The sequence below is a fragment of the Mycteria americana genome, chromosome 5 (assembly GCF_035582795.1).
Source record: "Mycteria americana isolate JAX WOST 10 ecotype Jacksonville Zoo and Gardens chromosome 5, USCA_MyAme_1.0, whole genome shotgun sequence".
NCBI lineage: Eukaryota > Metazoa > Chordata > Aves > Ciconiiformes > Ciconiidae > Mycteria > Mycteria americana.
In genome coordinates this window covers 63,919,782-63,940,323 of record NC_134369.1, presented here as the reverse complement: position 1 = coordinate 63,940,323, position 20,542 = coordinate 63,919,782, and the positions used below count along the sequence as shown (strand labels likewise).

At 42.6% G+C, this 20,542-nt stretch overlaps 1 protein-coding gene across 2 annotated transcripts; it reads right to left on the bottom strand.

The window, feature by feature from the left end:
- Positions 1 to 1,950: 1,950 nt before the first annotated feature.
- On the bottom strand, positions 1,951 to 9,968 carry C5H14orf180 (chromosome 5 C14orf180 homolog). 2 transcript variants are annotated; one of them, XM_075501558.1, is made up of 4 exons: positions 9,657 to 9,968; positions 7,141 to 7,267; positions 5,224 to 5,250; positions 1,951 to 2,445 (listed from the first exon to the last, which is right to left on the bottom strand). In XM_075501558.1, exons 1-4 carry the CDS (start codon positions 9,966 to 9,968, stop codon positions 2,243 to 2,245), a joined length of 669 nt encoding a protein of 222 aa, XP_075357673.1. In that variant the 3' UTR covers positions 1,951 to 2,242. The 2 variants fall into 2 exon arrangements, with proteins under 2 accessions (XP_075357673.1, XP_075357674.1); XM_075501559.1 differs by having other exon boundaries at positions 1,951 to 2,442; positions 9,657 to 9,802.
- Between the last annotated feature and the right edge of the window lie 10,574 nt (positions 9,969 to 20,542).

The window sequence follows — 20,542 nt, the reverse complement described above, 5'->3', positions numbered from 1 at the left end:
TGAAACTTACCCTCTGAGCTGGGGTACCCGAGTGCTTTGCACAAAGAGCCCCTGAGCTAAACACTCCTCCCGCAGCAACCTCTGCTTCCCAGACCAGCAGCGTGTCAAATGCAATTGCTGTGGCCTTCGACATCTTAGGAGGAGCATGAGAATAGCCACTGAAGTCACTTCTTTCTGTCTTGGACTGCAATTTTTTTGACTCGTTCTCAATCAAGTTGCTGCCCACTCTCCTCTTGAGAGAAGGCTGCATAACTTGTTTCTGTTTATCCTCTGGCTGGTTTAAGACCTTGGGCGGCTTGGAAGAAGGTTGTTGGGGCAGAGAGGCATGGCCCTCTTTTTTTTAAAAAAAATCAATTAAAAATAAAGCACCATTTTTTCTTTTTGATGGGTTGCAATGGCAGGGGAATTCGAACCAAGGTCTTGCAAGCATCTCTTCCATCTTGTCTGCAGTTTTCTTTATCTCTTTTTTTTTCTTTTTCTTTTTCTTCAGCTCTTACAGATTCTGATGTCAAACTTATCATACCAAATAAACCCAAGCATACATCACCTGCTACTTGACAAGAATCTAAGGCCTAAAAAGCTGGTTGTGTTGATTTTGTCTAGGAAGAAAACATAGCTGAAGCTCATAAGCTTGCGCTTACTTGTTCTCCTCTCAGACACCCAGAGCACCATTGGACATTTATTGCATGATCTCCATTAAAAGGATTCCCTTGAGAGAGGTGCATACTATGGTGGGACAATGGAGGGATAAAGGGCCTTTGCCTCCCACGCCTTCATAAACAGTCCATATTAGCATTATATAAAGCCTTGAACACCCAGGCATAAATGCATAACCTCTGACTGAATACAAGCACTATCATAAATCTTGAAAGTTCAGCTTGTGGGGTTTATGGGCTGAATCAAACCCAGAGGATTAAACTACTGATTTGATAATTAGCCTGAGATTCAATGCTGCTATTTATCATGTTAGGCAAATAAACTATTTACTGTTTAAATGAGTTTTCATGTTCTTTTTCACACCTGGGAGTCAAGTGAAACATTAAGAAACAGCTTTTGCCCATGGAGGAAAGAAATGCATGAAGGGAAGCAAGAAAGTAATTTGCTGGGATTTTACTAATAATAATTTCAGGTGTATAAATATAGCAGCTTGCCAAGCCTTTGGCCACCAGAGTAGTGTTTGTGCAATAGCTCAGCTTTATTTTAACTTCTGCAGAATAGCTCTTAGGAGACTTGAGCAGAAAGATGTTTTGGTATTTAAAGCCTTAACTTGAGACTCAGGAGACTTGCTGCTGCCTGCACAGATCAATGTATTTCTCTCTCTACTTCTGCTCCTCATATCAGCAGTTTATAAGGTCTTTGGGGGCCAAATTTCAGATACTTGTTTGCTGTTTGGGATGATGGAGCATGAGTTTGGTGGGACCTTGTGCTGGTTTTGGCTGGGATATAGAATTGGTTTTCTTTATAGTAGCTAGTATGGGGCTATGTTTTGGATTTGTGCTGGAACCAGTGTTGATAATACGGGGATGTTTTAGTTGCTGCTGAGCAGTGCTTACACACAGTCAAGGCCTTTTCTGCCTCTCACCCCACCCCACCAGCGAGTGGGCTGGGGGGGCACAAGGAGTTGGGAGGGGACACGGCTGGGACAGCTGACCCCAGCTGACCCAAGGGCTATTCCATACCATATGGCGTCATGCTCAGCATATAAAGCTGGGGGAAGAAGAAGGAAGGGGGACGTTCGGAGTGATGGCGTTTGTCTTCCCAAGTAACCATTACGCGTGATGGAGCCCTGCTTTCCTGGAGATGGCTGAACACCTGCCTGCCCATGGGAAGGAGTGAATGGATTCCTTGTTTTGCTTTGCTTGCATGCGCGGCTTTTGCATTACCTATTAAACTGTCTTTATCTCAACCCACGATTTTTCTCACTTTTGCCGTTCTGATTCTCTCCCCCATCCCACCAGCATGCAGTGAGTGAGTGGCTGGGTGGGGCTGAGTTGCTGGCTGCGGTTAAACCACGACTGACCTCGAGGTGCTAGTATGACCTCCCACTAATGTGAAAAAAACAAAGAAGAAAAAGAAAGGAGAACAAGTCACTGCTGGACGGTGCACAACATGGGTGGTTTTCTTGCTCTTCGAGGTGGGTGCGCACGTGTTCCCTGCATGTGACTGGAGTAGACTGGGAGCTTTGCGCTGCCACGTGCTGGTTAGCAGTGCTCTGAGATGTCTGTCAGGCCAGAGGACATTGCTACTGCCTCATAAACCAAGTCCAGCATTTCTGAGCAATGTGTCTTATCTGAAGAAAGAAGATAACAAGTTGGGATTGAAATTCCTCCAGGACTTTGACATCTTGCTTCATGCTGGTGTAGTAGAGACTCACAGCAAGGATCAGCACTGCACAAAATGAGAGCCACAGGAATACAGGCAATCCAGATGATGACCTGTCATCTACTGAACAGTGATGAGGAGAAAAAAGAAAGCAGCATTATTTTAGTGTCATCTTAAACACTTCCCAAATTTGACCCCCTACTGATGCCTTTGTCCCACTTTTCTGGGAACAGCAGGGTACACAGGGCTCTGGTTGCAAGTACTTCGTTGGCATCAGTTAAGTGATAGTGAGTCACACCTCCCGATGGAGGGTGGTGAGTATAGAAGATCTCCTCTAATGGAGCATTTAAAGAGTTTAATTATATACAATAAGAACAGGATTACCATAGCTAATGCATGATCTCAAGTTTCCCTCCAGCAATTACTTTTTATACCTTTACGCTAAATGTTAAGTTAAATACTAGGAGAATATTAAGCTACCTCGTCTAATTATTTAATGCTCACAAGTGTTCCATAAAAGAGAGAAGATCTAGATTTCTGTCCTTTTCCCTGGTAACTCAGCTTGTTTGGGTTATTACAGTAAGAACCGAAACATGGCTCCATTAACTGAGAGGCATATTTAGAAAGCTCTGGCAGGTTTAACCTCTGTCTAAGTGCTAGGTGTGCTAATTACACTGGAACATCCTCTGCACTTGCTCTTAAGCAGGAGAACACCGTAAACATTTTTCTTGCCTTTAAAATATAGTTCAAGTATGTTTAAAGTGCCATAGGTCAGGCACAGTACACATGTGGAAATCAATGGGCTACATTTAGCTCACTGACATCCGTGCCCCAGCCCATGCCTGTGTGTAACCATCCATGGGCCTCAGGGATCCAGTTTGATTCAGATCTGGCTGCTCTGTTTGACTGCATGGCCATTGCACAATCGGTATTATTTTATAAAGCACTTTGAGTATTAAATATGCAGTATAAAGCCAAATTCATGCCTGAATAAAAACCCGTAGTGTGCAGCTATTTTCCTGCCATATGCACATAATCAATAAGGAGATAAAAATGTGGTGTGTATTATTATGGGTAAAGGGCCAACATTAGCTGTAACATATTTAAATTAGCTTCTACTATGAGCCCTGGAATACACAGCAGTCAATTAAACTGTCATACAGATGTACAGAGAGGAAGGTAAAAGTCATAAAACCAAGCAAGAAACACATAATAATGTATCAAAAAGTGTATGGGGAAAAGGTAAAATGTTAATAGGCAGTCATTTTATAGCTAACCAGAAACCAAATCAATGTCCCATAAAAGATCTGAGTGAATTATTTGCAGCAAATAATTTATTCATTTGAATTTAGCCCTTCTTTCTGTTTGCAAATTATCCATGAGCAGACTTCAATTTTTATAAATTTGTTTATTTGGCATTATTCTATGAATGGTTGATATGAAGGTATTTAGCCAGGGAATTACTCACCACTTTCTGCTTTTGCAGAGATTTGTGATTTGGAAGTTGGTATTACCCTTGTGTGATCTCCCACAGCACAAGATACAGTTCTTGACTGGGTGGCTACCTGTCTTTCAAAGCACGGGACCTGGCTGATAGGCATACCTGCATACCTGGTAATAGTGAAACTTTTCTGTGAAAGCTCAACAGCTTTTCACATCAGCCCTTTTCTATGAAGTGCTTATAAAGTTTTTCAATCTTGTGAAAGTTACTTTCCATGTGAAATTTCTGGGTGATCTCAAATGCAAACTTGGCTTTTCTTTATGTCCTCTCAGTTAGGGAGTATGTTCGGTCCAGGAACAGAAAAAAAATAATGTGGAAGAATAATCCCACCCACAAAATAGTGATGAGCTGTGCTCACAACAGCTTCAGCACATCACTACTATTATGTGCTTAAATGTAAGTTTGGTCTTTTCTAGATTACAAATAGAAAATTAATGCTTAAATTTGTTAGTTAAATTGTTTGTTGGAACAGCACACTCAGCCCTAGCCACGTGCCCAGTCTAAGAAAAAGGCAACTCATCTGAGAAAAGCACTGGACCGGGATACAGGAGATTTTGATTCAATTCCTGCCTTGGACACACTTTTCCACTGTCACCGGAGGGATATTTGGTGTTTCCTTTTCCACCTGGCTCTTTCCTGCCTATAGTACCTTGTTCCTAGCCCAACAACTGCCTTAGCTGATGCTGCCACTGGCATGAGCATACAACCGCTCTTCCTGGGCAACAGCAACAGCTAAGACATGTGGGGACATTTGCTTCCTTTTGGCCGCCCAACACTATGGCTCTGTGTGTGTGTATACATACATGTATATATGTACCCCTCTCCCCTTACTGCATTGCATACAGCAGGGGCTGGATGTTGGCCAGGGCCTCTAGAAATGATCACCATCATAAGAACATCCAGATAAACACATTTGCTTGAGGGTCTGTGAGGCTGGCTGGCCTCAAACATCCTTGCAAACAAAAAAGAAAAAACAGATTATTTTTATTATTTCTACCCTGCTGCCAGCATAGAAATGAATTGTCTCTTCCCCACATATGAAAGTCAGCAGGGAGAACTATTGTTTCGCTTGGGGTGCTTTCCTCGCATATCTTAGTGAAAAACCTGTACCTATTCTATTGCCATAAAATATATTAATTATATTTAAATTAAAAATAGCTTCAGGGATTTCATTTTTGTTTCCACTATTTGTCTTACTACATGTCTTGTTTAAAATACTGCACCAGACCTCATCAACACCTTATGCTTCATAAGCTGAGAAGAAAAAGCAACAACCACTGACAGTACGAAATGCTTTGTATACGGAGGATATATTTGCACAGTGCATTCCAGCAGCCGCAAAGCAAACTCAGGTTAGTGCCATGGATGGCTCACGGTTATAGTGTGAAACTTTGACTTACCCACTACGTAGTCACAGCAGGAAATGGCTAGAAAACAGAATGAAAATGTTCTTACATGCCTGGAAAGGCCTCTTTGCAGCAGATTAATAAGAAAGCAAGCACCAAGCGGCGTCTCGGAAATTGCCTGGCGCCTTATAGACGCTGGCCTACCTCTTACACCACTTTTGTCTGTACAGATTTGTGCCAGGTGAGGATCCACCCACTCCATGCAAACATGCAGATGTAGGTGCACTTCAGAAAAGTGAGAAAAAATTGTTGTTTGGGGGATTTCAGAGACAGAGATTGCTGCTGTTGCAGGGAGGTCAGGATTCAGCTCTCGCAAAAAAGATCTCCCTATTCTACATCATTTCTAGAAGGGAAAGGAGATAGACCAGCAGGCTGAGAGAAGAATGAAAGTTAAGAAAGCAAAGCCCACTGTCAGATGCAACTTTCATCCAACAATATCCTGGAACTGCCTCCACTTGGCAGCTGGGACCCAGATGCAATCCAGGATGAAAAATCCAGAGAATGGAAAAATTTCAGTGGTGCCAGCAACATTCATTTTACCAGCCTCTACATTAATAACATTGCATGGACAAACAGCAAATCGTCTAAATCACAGGCTGTTTGCAACACAGAATACTAATTATGGGTTGAGACATTTCTCATGTCTTCACGGAAAAAGTCAGAGTCTTCTCCACCCTTGCAGCTCCCTGGAGCTCACGCATGGCTGTGCTGAATTCAGAACCCGTGAGAGATGAACCAGGTCCCCTGAGCTGGACTGGCTGCAGGGTTACCAGTGCTGATGTGGGGGCATGGACTCCGGCAGGGAGCTGAAGAAGGTATTACATCTCATCAAAATCCTGCTCTTGAGCAGTCAGCTGAGCTTTGAGAATTTAGGGCCGATTCACTGTGCCTTCCCAGGAGTTCAGTTTTGATGGAAAGCCTGGGCCGTGTCAACAACCTTATCAAGAAACAGCTTTTCACTCCTGCATTACGAGGCACCAGAAACAACGTATTGCAAAACCAATGCAAGGTCTGTGTACAAACACAGTAGTGGATGCCAAGCCTTGTTTTTAGAAGCTGAGCAGCAGTCCAAACAGGTGGCTGACATAGAAATTTTACCATTCTGTCACCTGTGTTTTTACTGACTGACGTATCAAAACCATACAATTTTAGTTCCCTACCAATAAGTACAATTTTTCTTAGTTGGGTCAGTTTGTGAAAGTCAGAATGAAGCAACAGTTCTTATTTGGTTATGAATTGTATATAGCATATGCAGAAGTGCAAACTGGATCCTTGTGCTAGACCTCTGCTCAAGGTCACTCCCAGCTGACCTACCTGCAAACTGTTATTTTGGCTCATGAATGAAAGATCAGAGGTTATGTTAGCTGTATCATTCCTTCGGTGCCCTTGTTGGCAGAAATGGTTACATCCTGGCTGCTTTTAAGCCCAGTGGACCAGCTAGGCTCAGACCTTTACTATTGTATCCCATGGCATGCATGCTGCTCAGAAACATGAGAGGGCTGGCTCCCTCCCCACCATTACATCCTAGTTACCCAGAATGACATAAGTGTGTTTAAATTTGGTCTGAGATCTTTTTCTATGAGGGAAAGCATTGTTCTGGGGTAGACCTGGGACTCAGCCAAACCCATGGTCTACAATGATCCCTGTGGAGGCTGACTCAGGAGTTCACCACGAGAACAGCCCTGAGGCTGCTCTAACGTGCTGCAGGAGCCTGTCTCCTCCCAGGGCAGGCAGGCAAATGGACCAGGTACAATTCTGCAGAGCAAAGAGCAAAAATTGTCTGTTGTCTGCCCCGTGCTGAGCTCAAAATCACAAATAACATTATCAGAGGGGGAAGCTGATGTGGACAGACAGGGCAAATGTTAAAAAGCTAGAAAGGTCATGCCAAAAGGCTTAATAGCTTGACCGTACCATGTTCAATGACTTCTTCTGGCTCACGAAATCGAACCCTTCTCTCTGTTTTCCGCTTTTCCCCCACAGCTTGGTCCACAGGTGGCCTTTTCCTCAGTATTGAAGGAGGATCGCTACTGTCATCTGTCTAAAGAGTTGATCAAAACATGAAACACATGGCTATTCAAACTGGAGTAAGGCATCTGGGTGAAGCTTTGAGCTTTTGTGGCTATGTTACCATGTCCCTTGAAGGGCATGACAGGAAACACATCTGTTTTGACATTTATAGTCAGACCACTGTAATATTTATAGCAAGACAATATGGATATTCCTTCATTGTCATAGATCTTCAGTACTCTAAAGCTGTTTTCTCAGGAAAAAGGTTGGTTAAAGTAACGGACAGCAAAGTGTTCAGAAAGGAGTTCTCTAAATTGGAATGAACAGTTACTGAAGGTGGCTGCTCAACAGCCCTGGGGTAGACGCACATAAATGTGATATGAAATATATGAACCATATCATTAGGAGCACCTTTGAAATGTTCTTCTGAGCTAAGCAGCTCCGTTCTGAGTGCAGTGTTGCCATTTCAACAACTGAGACTATGCAGCAGTCTTGGGGTTGGACATTATCGTGATGGGTATGAGAAGGTAATTTGTTTATACTTCGATATCACAATTATGTTGTTGGTCTGGTTTTTGCTTGGACGCCACACTCAGTCATTGATAACGGAATCAGATTGCTGTGGATTCTGCCAAATGACAAGAAACAGAGCTGCAATAATAGTAGTAAGTCCCTCTTCTGCATAGGAATGCGCCTACAGTCAACTCCCCAAAGAGAATCCAAAACATCTCAGTTCAGACACCCACTGTCCTCTGAAAGTGGAAAGCAGATGGCAAATTTTCTACTTTTCAAAGACCTGAGTGGGTGGCAGAGATTCTCCACATTTTATTTTTACTTTAAGATAAAAGTCATCTTCTCTACCCCTTTCTCCCCCTTCCCTCTGTTCCTCTGCTAGGTAAAGGGTATTATTTCTTAGATGGTTTGTTTGCTCCTTCTGGTGACTGTCCCTGCTCCTTTTTTTCCCCTCATGTGTCCTTTCCCCACTCAGTGATTGCATGCTCCTTCCTCCATGTTTTTCTTCCTGCTTTAGTCTTTCTACTCCTCACTACCTGCTACTTTTGCCTGTTTTTAGACTCAAATACCCTTGCTCTACACCTTTTCTCTTTGGATCCTTTCCCCACACTCACCATTTCACACACCCGCTCCTTGGGCTGCAGAGGCAGGATTAAGTCCCATTCACTACAGTCTGGGGGTGTCAGACCCCAGAGTACAGAGGATAAGTAGGTTTCCCTATGCATCGCACTCTGGATAATCTCAGAAAGGCACGTAACAAAGCCAGCAGGAACTGCCATGGAGTGAGGAACGTCTTCAGCTTTGATACCTTCTCCTGAGGGATTTATAAACCAATTTCAGCTTAATTTATCACTGATAAGGATGCTTTCTCTGAGCTTGGGGTCATACAAGAATCCATACCACCTCCATCTCGTGACTGGGGACAGTGTATGTTGGAGCTCTGTGTTTTTTATTCAGCAGCTCAGAAACTGGAATACCCATCCAGGGCATGGGAAACCTGGATTCAACTTCTTTCTAAGTCCAAAGGAATATGAACCCACATCTCTTATATGCACGCTTTCATCGTCAGAGCTATGGTGCACACATGGGAGCAGGGAATCTCAGTCTCTGCCACTGCAGCCATCCTGTTTGGCCTCGAATAATTAAATATTCATTGAGCTAAAGGAAGAAAGAACGAAAGAATGACTTTACAGCCTGGTGTTTGGGTGCTCCCTTGGGGGTGGGAGAAGTCTGCTCCTATCCTTGCTCCAATGAATACTTAATAGGAAATACTTAAATATTCATCGGAGCAGTCACTGGGAACAGGGTCTCTCATCTACCAGGTGAGTACCCTAATCACTCTGCTGTAGCCACACACACATACACACACACTTTGAGGCAGAATGGATATTTAATTACTCTGTGTAAAATGAAACAGATTTAGGGAGACACAGCAGAAGATGCCCAGCTCAGACTAGCAGTGGTTATAGCTTTAGCTGGGAGGGCTCCTCCTATGGCACAGCTGAGAAAACTGAGCGTTATATTTGAAGAGATTTATAACTCCAAGTGGAGCTCTTGTCCGTATGAGCTTTTCCAAACAGCTAACGGTTACATCACATCAGAAGAGAAAAACGTTAAACAGCTAGCTGGTTGGGTAGCACCTAGACAAGGAAGACCTTAAAAATGAAGTGGCATTTACAACATTTAGTAGACTTCAACAACTTATGGAAATCAAAACTACACCCTGTCAGAAAAAAAAAGATGCATTTTCCCCTCAGACAGAAACCCAATGTTAACATACTGTGACAAGAGCTGGAAACCTACCAAAGTGCTAGTTGGGAAAATATATGCCCTTAAAAACAACCCATCTGTGAAAAGCTCGGGGCGTTGGACACAAGGACTGTATCGCTCATCAAGAGATTACTTACCGACAGCTCCTCTGCACTAGGATCAGAAGGTGAGGCTGGACATATTTGGGACATGTACTCTGGATGCCAACATGAAGCCCCCCACACGAAGCTTCGGTTGGAAAGCCACTTGCTCAAGAAAACAGGGAGAACCAGGGGAAAGTGTGTGGAGATCCCTCTGCAGCGAGGACTGAGCAGGCAGTGCCACCGAGCAGATGGGAGCAGCAGTAAATGACAGAGGGGTGGAAAGAAGAGTTTCCGCCCTTCATACCAGCGTTGGCTTGGGAAGGATGACGTTACTTGAAATGTACTCAGTAGACAAAAATAGCACATAGTGATAATACTGATTGAGCAGCTGAAAAGCAGGGCTTTCCTGGCAACTCGAAAGGGGCTGAATGGAGCAAATCACAGATAAACACCCACATATTTATATGCGTAAACGTGAAGTTGAGGCTGTTCTTTTTTTAATTATTGCTGCATTTCTGTGATCATGTTGACCTCCTTTCCAGAAGGCATTCCCAATCTCAAAAATCTTGCAAGTGGGATTGCTTTTAATCCTTCTCCCATTCAAAATATGTGGGTAAAACCATCAGGAAATGATATAGATGTAGTGGGATCACATATATCTCCCTCCAGTACAGTTATGGCCTCACTTTATATGTTTTACAAATTAGATCCATTATTGTAGTAATAAAGTTGGATTTTAACATTAGACATTTCTACAGATATTATAATAAGATTATTGATAGGAAGAGAGGTGATTTACTATTCAAGAGGCTTTAACAGCCCCTTGTCAAAAGCTGAGGGCTGGTCATCATCAAATATACAATTTCCAGTTAGAAATACCTGCCCTGACTGCTGAAATATGGTGGTTTACTGTCTCTACAAGCACAAGCTTGACCTTTTTTTGTTGCTCTTTTCCTGGAGCTATTTATTTGCTGTGGCATGTCTAAAGTACTCCAGTTTTGTGCTGTTTTCCAGGTGGTTGGATGGATTCTCCCATGGCATGCTCAGACTGGGGCCCTTGTTTTGCACTTGGTGGAGCAAGGGTTCCAAGATGCTTACATTGGCACTAGGAACCAGAGGGCACAGCAGCTCTGTGGGCTTCACTATTTTAATCTTCCTTTCACAGATTTGGGGAATGGGTGAGTAGACGGGAAGGGTTGGGATCCTCCCCCAGAGAAAACTGGGCCAGCACAGCAGGGGAGGCATCCACAGTTGATGTGGGGCCAGCAGCTCCCTCTGAGCCTTGCTGCCTTCCCACAGCTCAGCCTCTGCACGGGTCTGCAGCGCTTGCAGGGGCTGCTGTCCTCAAGCCCTTCCCTTTCCAGCAGTGAAAGCAGTGTCAACGTGGAGAAGGACTCATTTTGCTGGACTGGGGCTTTTCACTGAATGGACCCTATCTAAAAGACACATGGAGAGAGTCACCTTACCTTCTCTTTCCTGTACATTGGGGTGATGGAGGGCTTTTCCTCATGCTGCAACTGGCTCACAGCTGCAGGGCTTGTGAAACGCTCTCAAAATCCCTTCTCTGGTGTGTCCTGCAAGTGTTTCACAGCAGTTATTTTGGGATATCGAAGCTGATCTTTTGGTGGGGAAAATTCATTCTTCAAAACTTTTGCTCATAGTAGATCCTAGACAGAAAGGTGACAAAGCCTTCCAAACCGTGGTCCCTAGCTTCTCCTCTGGTTCCTCCTTCCTCCCATTGTTATAATCACTTGCTACTAATTAATATAAGACGGAATTTACCTGCCTACTTTGGCCAGCAAAACTGGTGGAGGTGGGAAGAGAGAAGTCAAACTCTAGTCTTCATCTAGCTTTCACTTTCTCTGTGTGAATTGTCTCATTTATTTTTACTAGTGTCATCCAGCAAGGCACATAAGAAGGTCTTTTGCAGCCTCTTATTCCTGCAGAGAGCAGCAGTGAGCTCATGAGATTTTAGACCTGAATGAAAAACCTTGTTCCCGTCTTTTTCACTGAATCTGGTTTTATTGAAAGAAAGGTCTCACATTTTTCTAAACAATTAATCAGATTTTTTTGGTATTTTCTTCAAAAAAACCTGAAGAAAAGGTGGTGGTGGGGTGTTTTTTTTCAAGAAATGGACATGTAGAGACAACATTTATAATTTTCAATGCCAGAAACCATTTCTTTTCAGTTCTAGAGATTCCCCTTAAATGTAAACAATTTTTCTGTTCATTTGATTGAAAAATAGTTAGGCAGCTTATAAACATTTTCATGAAAGATTTCTATCCAGAATGCTAGGAATGATCATTTCATAGTGCCATTCTCACTTTTATGCCACAAAGTGTTAATTATATTCATAGTAATGGTTGTAAATGCTTGAATAATTAGTAGTTACCTGGACACTCAAGTTCCAGTGGATAAAGATGTCAGGAGTTCAAATCTCATAACAGGGACAGATCCATTCCTAAGTGCTTTTGATTGCAGTTTAACAACCTAAAATTGGGTATACATTAGGAATAAAACATGGTTTAATGCATGAAGTGAAGGATTCCAGGAAAATAACTTCACAAGCTTCTGAAATCACTGGTAATAAATAATAGTTACAATAGTGGGATAATTTCTGCTTTGGAAGCTGGAAGAATTTCCTTTAACATTGCCCTTCTTTTTAAAGTAGTTTTTCATCTAAGCTTTGATCTCATTTCATGCAACATATGTCAGAAGCAAAGCTGGACAAAGAATTCATAAATGAATTATTTAGCTGATGAGTGTCACCTCTATTTCTTTCAGCTAATTGTTCACAAATAGATAGTGACTTTTGTGAATGTATTCATTATTCAGATTTATTCAGTGGATAATTGCTGGGAGTAATTCTTTGTCTGTAGATTGCTTGGAAGCAGTTCGCTGTGAACATTTAATAGCAAAAATCTATCCAGGCTTTCAATACAAGACAAACTAAAAATATCTGTAACTACTGACGGAGTCCTTAAGCATGAACAATATACTGCAGTCTTAATGAGCAACGCCAGCTTTTTCAGGAAGAATTCTACTACTTCCCATGGTACATAAGAGGGAAAGCAAAGACATCTCAACTATCTGTGTAGTGCTGACTTTGAATGGTGCACATTGTATATGCAAATAAGTTTTTACAAGAAAAGGGTTGCTTAAGTGTTTGCTCAGCAGAAAAACAAAACAAGCCTGAACAAAACATGATTGACTTCCCAGTGAATAAATATGAACAGTCCACACAAAGGAACTAACTGCACAGCCAGTATTTTCCTGCAATACCCCAATGGAAGATGTCTAGGAAATAAACATAACATGATAAAACAATTTTACGCTCAGAGGATAGCTGTGTAACCATATGAACTCTTTTTCCATTTCCTTCTGCGGGGATAAATATTTTAGACAAGCAAAGTACTTTGTAAATGATGCCTTTGTGGGGATTCGTCTGGCCTGGTTCAATTATTTTGAAACCTAGCAATTTTCTCATATCATTGAATCTAGTTTTATTGCAAATAGGGTCATAGAAATAGTCACTCATTGCGATAATGGACTTAGTTTATCTTAACTATTAACACTTCCAGTAGGTTTACACATACGTATATATTCAATATTTATGGATATGCACAGTACATATATATTAATAATGAAGTAACTTTATCTCCAACAATCTGAAAACAAAATCACGTAATACCATACAGTGTGGGGTGCAATGGTAACTGGAAGAAGCATATCAGGATAACAGAACAGAAAAGGAATAAATAAATTAGAAGGGAGTCTTCCATATCTTCTTCAACTTCCAGAGTGTCAATTGAGCCTTTGTTCAATATTCCACCTTTCGTGGTCCTGTGTGCTCTTGATTAATAATTTAGAGATGCACCTTTTGGCAGCAAGGTAAGTTTTGTGTTTGCAAGAGTGATTTTCCACCAGTCAGGGAATACATCAGGAAATAAAAAGGCAAATTGCCCCACAGAGCATAATTAGCTGTGTGCCTTCTTCCTTTTTCTGCCTCTGGAGAAACAGATTTACGGCTCAAAGGTGTGGGACACCCATGAGGTGTCATACAGCACTGTTTCTGCTCCTCAGACTTTCCAGGGAGGAAAGCGCTGTATAAATCCCAACCTCAAGACAAAAATCAGTCCTTTGGACTGTACGTTTCCATGTGTATTCCACGACCAGAAGAGTCACAGTTAATCTCTCATTTGATGGTCAATCCAAAATGGGACTTTTTTGTGGAGTTGGGGAAAAAAAAGATCCACAACAAAGCATAATGGAGACAGAGCAATGAATGGGCAGATGGTCTGATAACACTTGATGTGTCTAGCCAGCTACACTGAAGGCAACCAGTTTTCCTTTCCGTATAGTCGTTAATTCCTGTGATGCCCAGAGAGCTGTGTACCCAGGGGCATTTGCCCCCAAGGAAGGGCAGCATGGTCAGCACAAAGTGCAACATCAACAGTCCCTGTGGTGCTCCATGATGGACCCACAAGGTTATCCTCCCAGTGAGACCTTCTCTTCACCCTTTAGATATTACTACCCTGGGCTGGAAGTTTTCAGAATCACACGGACCTATAAGCTCTCCTTTGATGCAGACCTGGGGCCATCCATCCGGGAACTGCAGGCCTGGATTGCTACTGTTCGCAAAAATTAGATTAGGCATGGTAATATCACATGCAGCCATCTGATCCAGCACAACAGAATTCATTTCTGAAGGCAGAGCCCTGGCTTTATTTGTGTATGTAACAGGTACTTCTGAGTGATGATCATCTTCCTGGAGCTGTGGCACCAGTTTCAAATCCACAGTGTGTAGGGGTTTGTACTGGTTTTGAACTGAGTTCTTCTCTAAGGCAAAGACATAAACACTGACCAGAACGTGTGGTAGGGTTTTGCGTTGTGGTGAGAGCATCCCCACTGCAAGGCAGAGTGATTTCTGCTCTATTGGGACTGGCTAGAAATGATTTAACTCTGTTGAGGAACCTGGTCTGAATTCATCCCTGGCATGAATCCATTGACTTATAAAAGGCATGGATCTGTCTCCATTTCTTACAATTGCCTCTCTTATTCATGTCTTTTTCTGAGTATATGTCACAAATAACCACAGAGTATTTGCGATGATATATAGTAAACATAGAGAGACTTTCTGGGCTGCTGAAATGAACTTTCTAAATAATTACAGAATGATTCCACATCCATTTCATAATTAGACTCCTGAGATTACAGCCAAGCTATTATTTGTGATTCAACATGCATTTTTATTTTGGAAATGTCCCATAAGCCATTAGGTTTATTCCACCTGAGGTTTTCTAATTCGTTCTGTTCATCCTACCACTGGGATCTAAAATGTAAAGCATGTATTGATTGAACAAGAGTTACCAAGTAACCAAATGCTAATATCTGCCTTTGGCTCACTGTTTCTGCATCAGCCAGTGCTGTTGATGTGGGAAGTAGGAGGTGGACAGGGTTGGAGTGCGTGAGGTCATTCTGAGTCAGCTTTTATCACATGCTCATCGTATTTTAGGAACAAAAAGGGGTGGAACTGGAACCTCTGCTTAAAGCATCCAGGCTGCTGTTGATTGCAGGGCTGCTACCAGCCATGAGATGAAGGAGACAGATGAGCTTCCTGCCAGCAAGAGGACGGCTGAGCTGGCATGAAACAGAAAGGGAGGCAAAAAATGTTTGAAAAGAAAAACTCTCAGAAACAGCCAAACTAGAATTATCTTCAGGAATTAGATTTTAACAGCAATCACTTTGTGCTCTCTGTTGTGTTGATTGGGGCTTTCTGTAACGATTCCTCATTTCCCCAGGTGAGTTTTGGCCTGAGGAGAATTCAGGCTAGGATGACTGCAGGGTATAGCCTAAAAAGGGGATTAGCTGTCTTGTCTAAATCCCAGATATCAAAAGGCTCCTGTTGACTTCTGCGAGCCACTGTCTGTCCTTAATGGATTTAGAAACCTGGTAGCCATTAATGCCAAACTGGTCCTGAGAAGGGCAGCAAGTGGGACCGATGGCAATGGGAAGGGAAGAAGCCAAGGGAATCGTAAAGCACCTAGATGCAGGCATCGCTGCATAAGATGATTTGCAGGCACTGATGTAAATGCTCTTGAGCTCCATTTGCAGTGTCACCTTGGAAGGGGATTAGATCAGATTAATGACATGAAAGAAGAACAGAAAAATGGAGAAAAAAGCAGACTGAAGTGTGCTCAAAGACCAAATGAGTAAAATATGCATGAATTGGAAAGAGTTTGGATGGTGATACTGGATGATGAACAGTATAAAAAGCAAGCGGCAAATCCTGCTGTCATTGGCAGCCACTTTACATTGATGTTAAGTCTATTAATGCCGATATTTGTTTTGGATTTAATTTCTTGTAATTAGTATGTAAGTCTCTCTCCTCCACCTCTCCAGGCCCTGGAGGCTGCTGTTTTCAGAGTAAAACAAGTAGGTTTAACAAAGAGTAATTGGTACGATTTCCAAAACTGGCCAAGTGCTGCTGGAGCCTATATTCAATTGCATCTCAATTTAAGCTGATGGGAGGAAACAAAACGAGGGAAAAGTCAGGCAGGGCATCAAAGAATGCTTGTGGACATCAGGATATACAGATAAGTCAGACTGAAAGACAGTTATGTTTTGCACAAACAAGCTGAAGATTTAAGTTGTGCTTTTGTTCCAAAGCAGAGCATCCTTTGGCATGCCTGCAGGAGTGTGGAAGGGACCTGCTCACACCAGCGCAATTCGTGTCTTCCAGTGGGGTAGCTTAGAGCAGGATGGGCTTTTACTGGAGAGTGTGGAACTGGGGTTCCAAACCTGATCCCTGACAGGTTTGGATCAGATCCTTAAAATGCGATGCCTCTAGGAGGCAGCTTGTTACTAGCTGCCTTGTAACAGTCACAGCCCTCTCTCTTTTTCCCTCCTTCTCTCTCCTTCATTCTTATCAGAAATTTGGTCCGGGACCAGCAAGCCTCTCAGCTTAAATTAATATGTTGGTTAGAATCATCTCTGCTTCAACAAATGTGCTTTTTCTGATGTGGAGCATTTTCATCAGCATATTTTTCATTATCTCAAATGTATGAGCCTTTCAATCAGTCTCCTCAATGAAACAATGGAAATTACATTGCCTTTTCTTTTAAAGCTAGACAAATGCAAAGGCAAGGAATAAGCTTCACAGGACAGCTATGGAGACAGTGAATTAATAGCATCTGAAGGGAGAAGAATTGAAGCTGAGCTCTTGGTCTATCATATGATTCTGGCTACGTGGCTGTTCCATGACAGGCAAAAATTCTGGGTACAAAGAGCTGGTTTGGTGTCTTGCATTCTCTCTTTCATGTATTATAACCACTCTAGCAAGCATTTCTGGGAGGAGTATTGAGACTGGAGTGCTCTCATGCTCTCTACCTAGTGTTAGCATTTCTCCCTGTGTATTGGAGAGCTGGAAAATTTAGATCCCTTGGAGCATACTGGGCCAAAAGGCTCTTTCCAGCTCTAAAGTGAAGACGATGGAAAGGTGACGCCACCACTCCTCCTTCCCAGAAGACGACCTCTCCTGCTTCTGTGACTCTCCTGAGGCTATGGAGCTGAAACACCTTTTCCTGACACTCCTGCTTTTGGCAAGCTTTGTCACTTGCTGCATGGATAGTGCCAGAGCAGGGAAATAATGTCGACTTCTTTGATGGACATATTTGACAGTCCAAATCAAAAAGTTATTAGCAAGGGATGCTATAAGACTTCTTTACAGAAAAGTTGTCTTCTGTTGACTGACATATTTTCTTTACAAGTCATTTTTTGTGCAACATTCCTAAAAGAAAGTAAAAGGACACCTGGTTGTTTCCCGCTCCACAATCAGGGATGCCACTGACTCCAGTGAAGAGTTCTGCATGTAAAATCCAGGCAGGGTTTCACCTCTGCTACTCATATCTATGGGACTGATAGATCTCCATTAAATGAGCAAAACTTATCTCTGTTAAGGCACTTTGGGTCAAGCTGCCATTCTACTTACACCCCTGAAAGAATATTGCAGTGAATGGAAATTTGTTAGTGCATGTGTAATGGCATTTTCTCTTTGGTTAAGTGAAGTAATATGAAACACAAAGACTGGGGCAAAGTACTGTTGATCCCAAAACACAGATACCAAGTTTCTTGTCTCACTAGAACAATAATTTCTATTTTCTTCTCGTTAAAGTAACATTATTGTGAGGGGTACAATCTGACTGTAAGGTTGGCACTCTGCTCTCTTGAGTTATGGCTCTACTGGCTTCTGCCAAATGGCCAGGTAATTTCATCTGTCACATTCCCACTGCCTGGTCTGCTATCACTAGCTTATTAGAACTGGTGAATTTCCAGCATTTTGGCACTCTCAATGCACTGACACGCAGCATAATCTTCTGAATAATACACTCTGCTTCTAGTACACGAGTGAAGAAAGTATCTGTCTGATTCACACTTCCTTCTCTTTAAATGAACTTTCTTCACATCCACCCATCTCTGCACAAAGACACCTGGTTCTCATTTCTAAGTCCAGTAGCCAGCCTACTCCTCACCTGCTCCTCCAGCCTGGGTTTCTTGAGGCTGTGCTGGGTGACTTTACTTGGCATTTGCCATGGTGGCAGCAAATGCTGCAGACCTGGCTACAACCTGCTGCCAGAGCGTGATGGGTGAAGCAGGCGCTGAGTGCCTCTCCTGTTTCAGATAGGTGGGTATAACGAGAAGTACCCGCTTTCTTGAAGCCTGCATATTTTCCTTGGATGCAAAACATGTCCCTCGGCTAAAGCACGTACAAAAAGCACATCTGAGACTTGAAGAGGAGAGGATTTCCTCAAACTAACCCATAGGAAGGTGGTCCTGGAGCCACCACTCTGTCACGTCTCTCAGGAGGACCTGATGTGAACCAGCATCAGTGTTGGAGAAAGAGACCAAGTAAGTGCCAGGCTAATCAAGGCTGGTGGGTTTGCGTGGCCATGATACACTATCTGTTCTGTGCTCCACACTACTGTTTCAGAAGGGACACCTTCAGCTTCTTTGTGTTTACCAAATAGAAATCAAACACCCGCGAGGCAGCAAAATGGCACCACTTTCTTTTTTTCTGGGGATGTGCAACATAAATAAGCAATATAGAGGAGGAAAAAGAAAGAGAATTTGGAGAATTTCGAGCAGATGGCACTGGTGGTTGTCACCTTTACTTGTCAGTCCAGAGCTGGATGTGGGGACAGCATGTAGCGGAGGAAATGAGCTGGCCCTGGAGAGGAGAAGCTGGCACTCCAGTGTACCAAGCAGCTCCCAGTCTTTTGAGCCACCTGCTTACACAGGAGTCTCTTTGTACAAAACCAAGGCTGGAGCAGTCTCTTTGTACAAAACCAAGGCTGGAGATGTCTTGGGGATGAATTTCCCCAAAATCTTGGCTCTGCCCAACAGTCCATGGGTAGTAGCTTTGGCCCTAGGCATGTGCAACCAAACCCTTCCTATCTGAAATCTTTGCTGTATTTGCTCCCCAAAAAGTAAAGTAGCTGCTCCAGGATGCATATATAAAACTTGTTAAAGCCTTTTATCGCAAAACATTCCTGTCTGAATAATGACCCATTCACTCTAGGTGCTTTATATGAGCAAAGTGGAGGTTAATTCCTGGCTTTGGGAATGGCATTAGGAAGGGAACATAGAGCTTTCCTGATCCACACAACATTAAGCAGGTCAGATCTCCTTTCTGGAAGTAAAGTGGGTTGTTGGAGATCTGAAATGTTGTCTACCTTGTTTTCAACATTATTGGCAAAATAAGCTCTAGAGGAATAGGTTGTCATATTGCTTTTATACTGATTCAATTGTAAAAAGTCTGCTAAGAGATTTTATTACAGCTCCTAATAATGGTTATTATTGATCAAAAATAATATGCTCATTTTCATAAGTCTTGTTTAAGACCAGGGCTGTATAAGAGCTACAGATACTGGTAAAGAGACTGTTCCTGCCCTGAAATCTGTATGAATCGAAGGAGCAATGCCAGTTTACAGCAGATGAAAGATTTGGCCCACAGTTTCCAGAGAGGCTGAATATACAACATAAGGGAAAAGAAGCCAAGAAGCTGCAGCGTTTTGACAGAAGCAGGTTAAGCAGTTTTATGCTTAGAGGCTCCCTCCACACTGGCCTATGCAGGCAAGAACACAAAACCTTTTTCAGACGTACCTGTTGGTCACGATGAAAAACAGAGGCAGCATCTCATACTGACATGTCTAGCTTGGGAGGCCTGCTCAGAAAAATCCTTCATCAGAACAGCAGCTGTCTCCTTCCCGGAGCAAATTCCTTTAAAGCTGTCAAAGATGCTGTAATCAGACTAGGTCATCAAAACCGGTCCTCCTGAGGACTGGAAATAAGATCCAGAGATGAGCATTCAGCTACATGGGCAAGGTCTAAAACACTAAAGTTTCCATTGAAATTAAATGAAGAGACTGTAATTGCTGTGAAAGAAAAGCAAAGCAATCATTGGGAGAGCCCGAAAGCTTTCAAACTATCTCCTGAAATGATGCTGGCTGTAAAGCAGGGATCTATGTACCGCATAACAGAATCTGATAGCAGAGCAAAGCTTTTATTGGGAAACCAACTTAGATAACTATTGGAGCATTTGCCTGTGTGGCTCCTGGAGCTAAGGCAAATTTTAATCGAGATTTCACCACACAGTTGAGTAGTTTTATTACCAGGTTAAATAAAAAAGGTTAATAAAGTAATAAAAATGGATTCTTTTTTCTTCTTGATTTCAAAACATGAAGCTGTGGTCAATATGTTTAATAATTTGTAAATAGAGTGGAACAAAGCACAATAACCATGGTGAACACTGAGAGGGGATTGCTGTGCATTTGCACCCTCTCTTGTACTTGTGCTTGCATCAGCAGTTTTGCAGTTTCCATAAATCGTTTGTCAGTAAGGAAGAGAAAATGGACTGAGTTCCTCTCTGGTGCAATGTTTAC

Coding starts and splice junctions, on each gene's coding strand:
- C5H14orf180 (XM_075501558.1), bottom strand. CDS start 9,968: ATGTGCTATTTTTGTCTACTGAGTACATTTCAAGTAACGTCATCCTTC. Junction 7,268..9,656: donor CTAGTGCAGAGGAGCTGTCG/GTAAGTAATCTC, acceptor TCAACTCTTTAG/ACAGATGACAGTAGCGATCC. Junction 2,446..5,223: donor CTGCTGTGACTACGTAGTGG/GTAAGTCAAAGT, acceptor ATCACTGTTCAG/TAGATGACAGGTCATCATCT.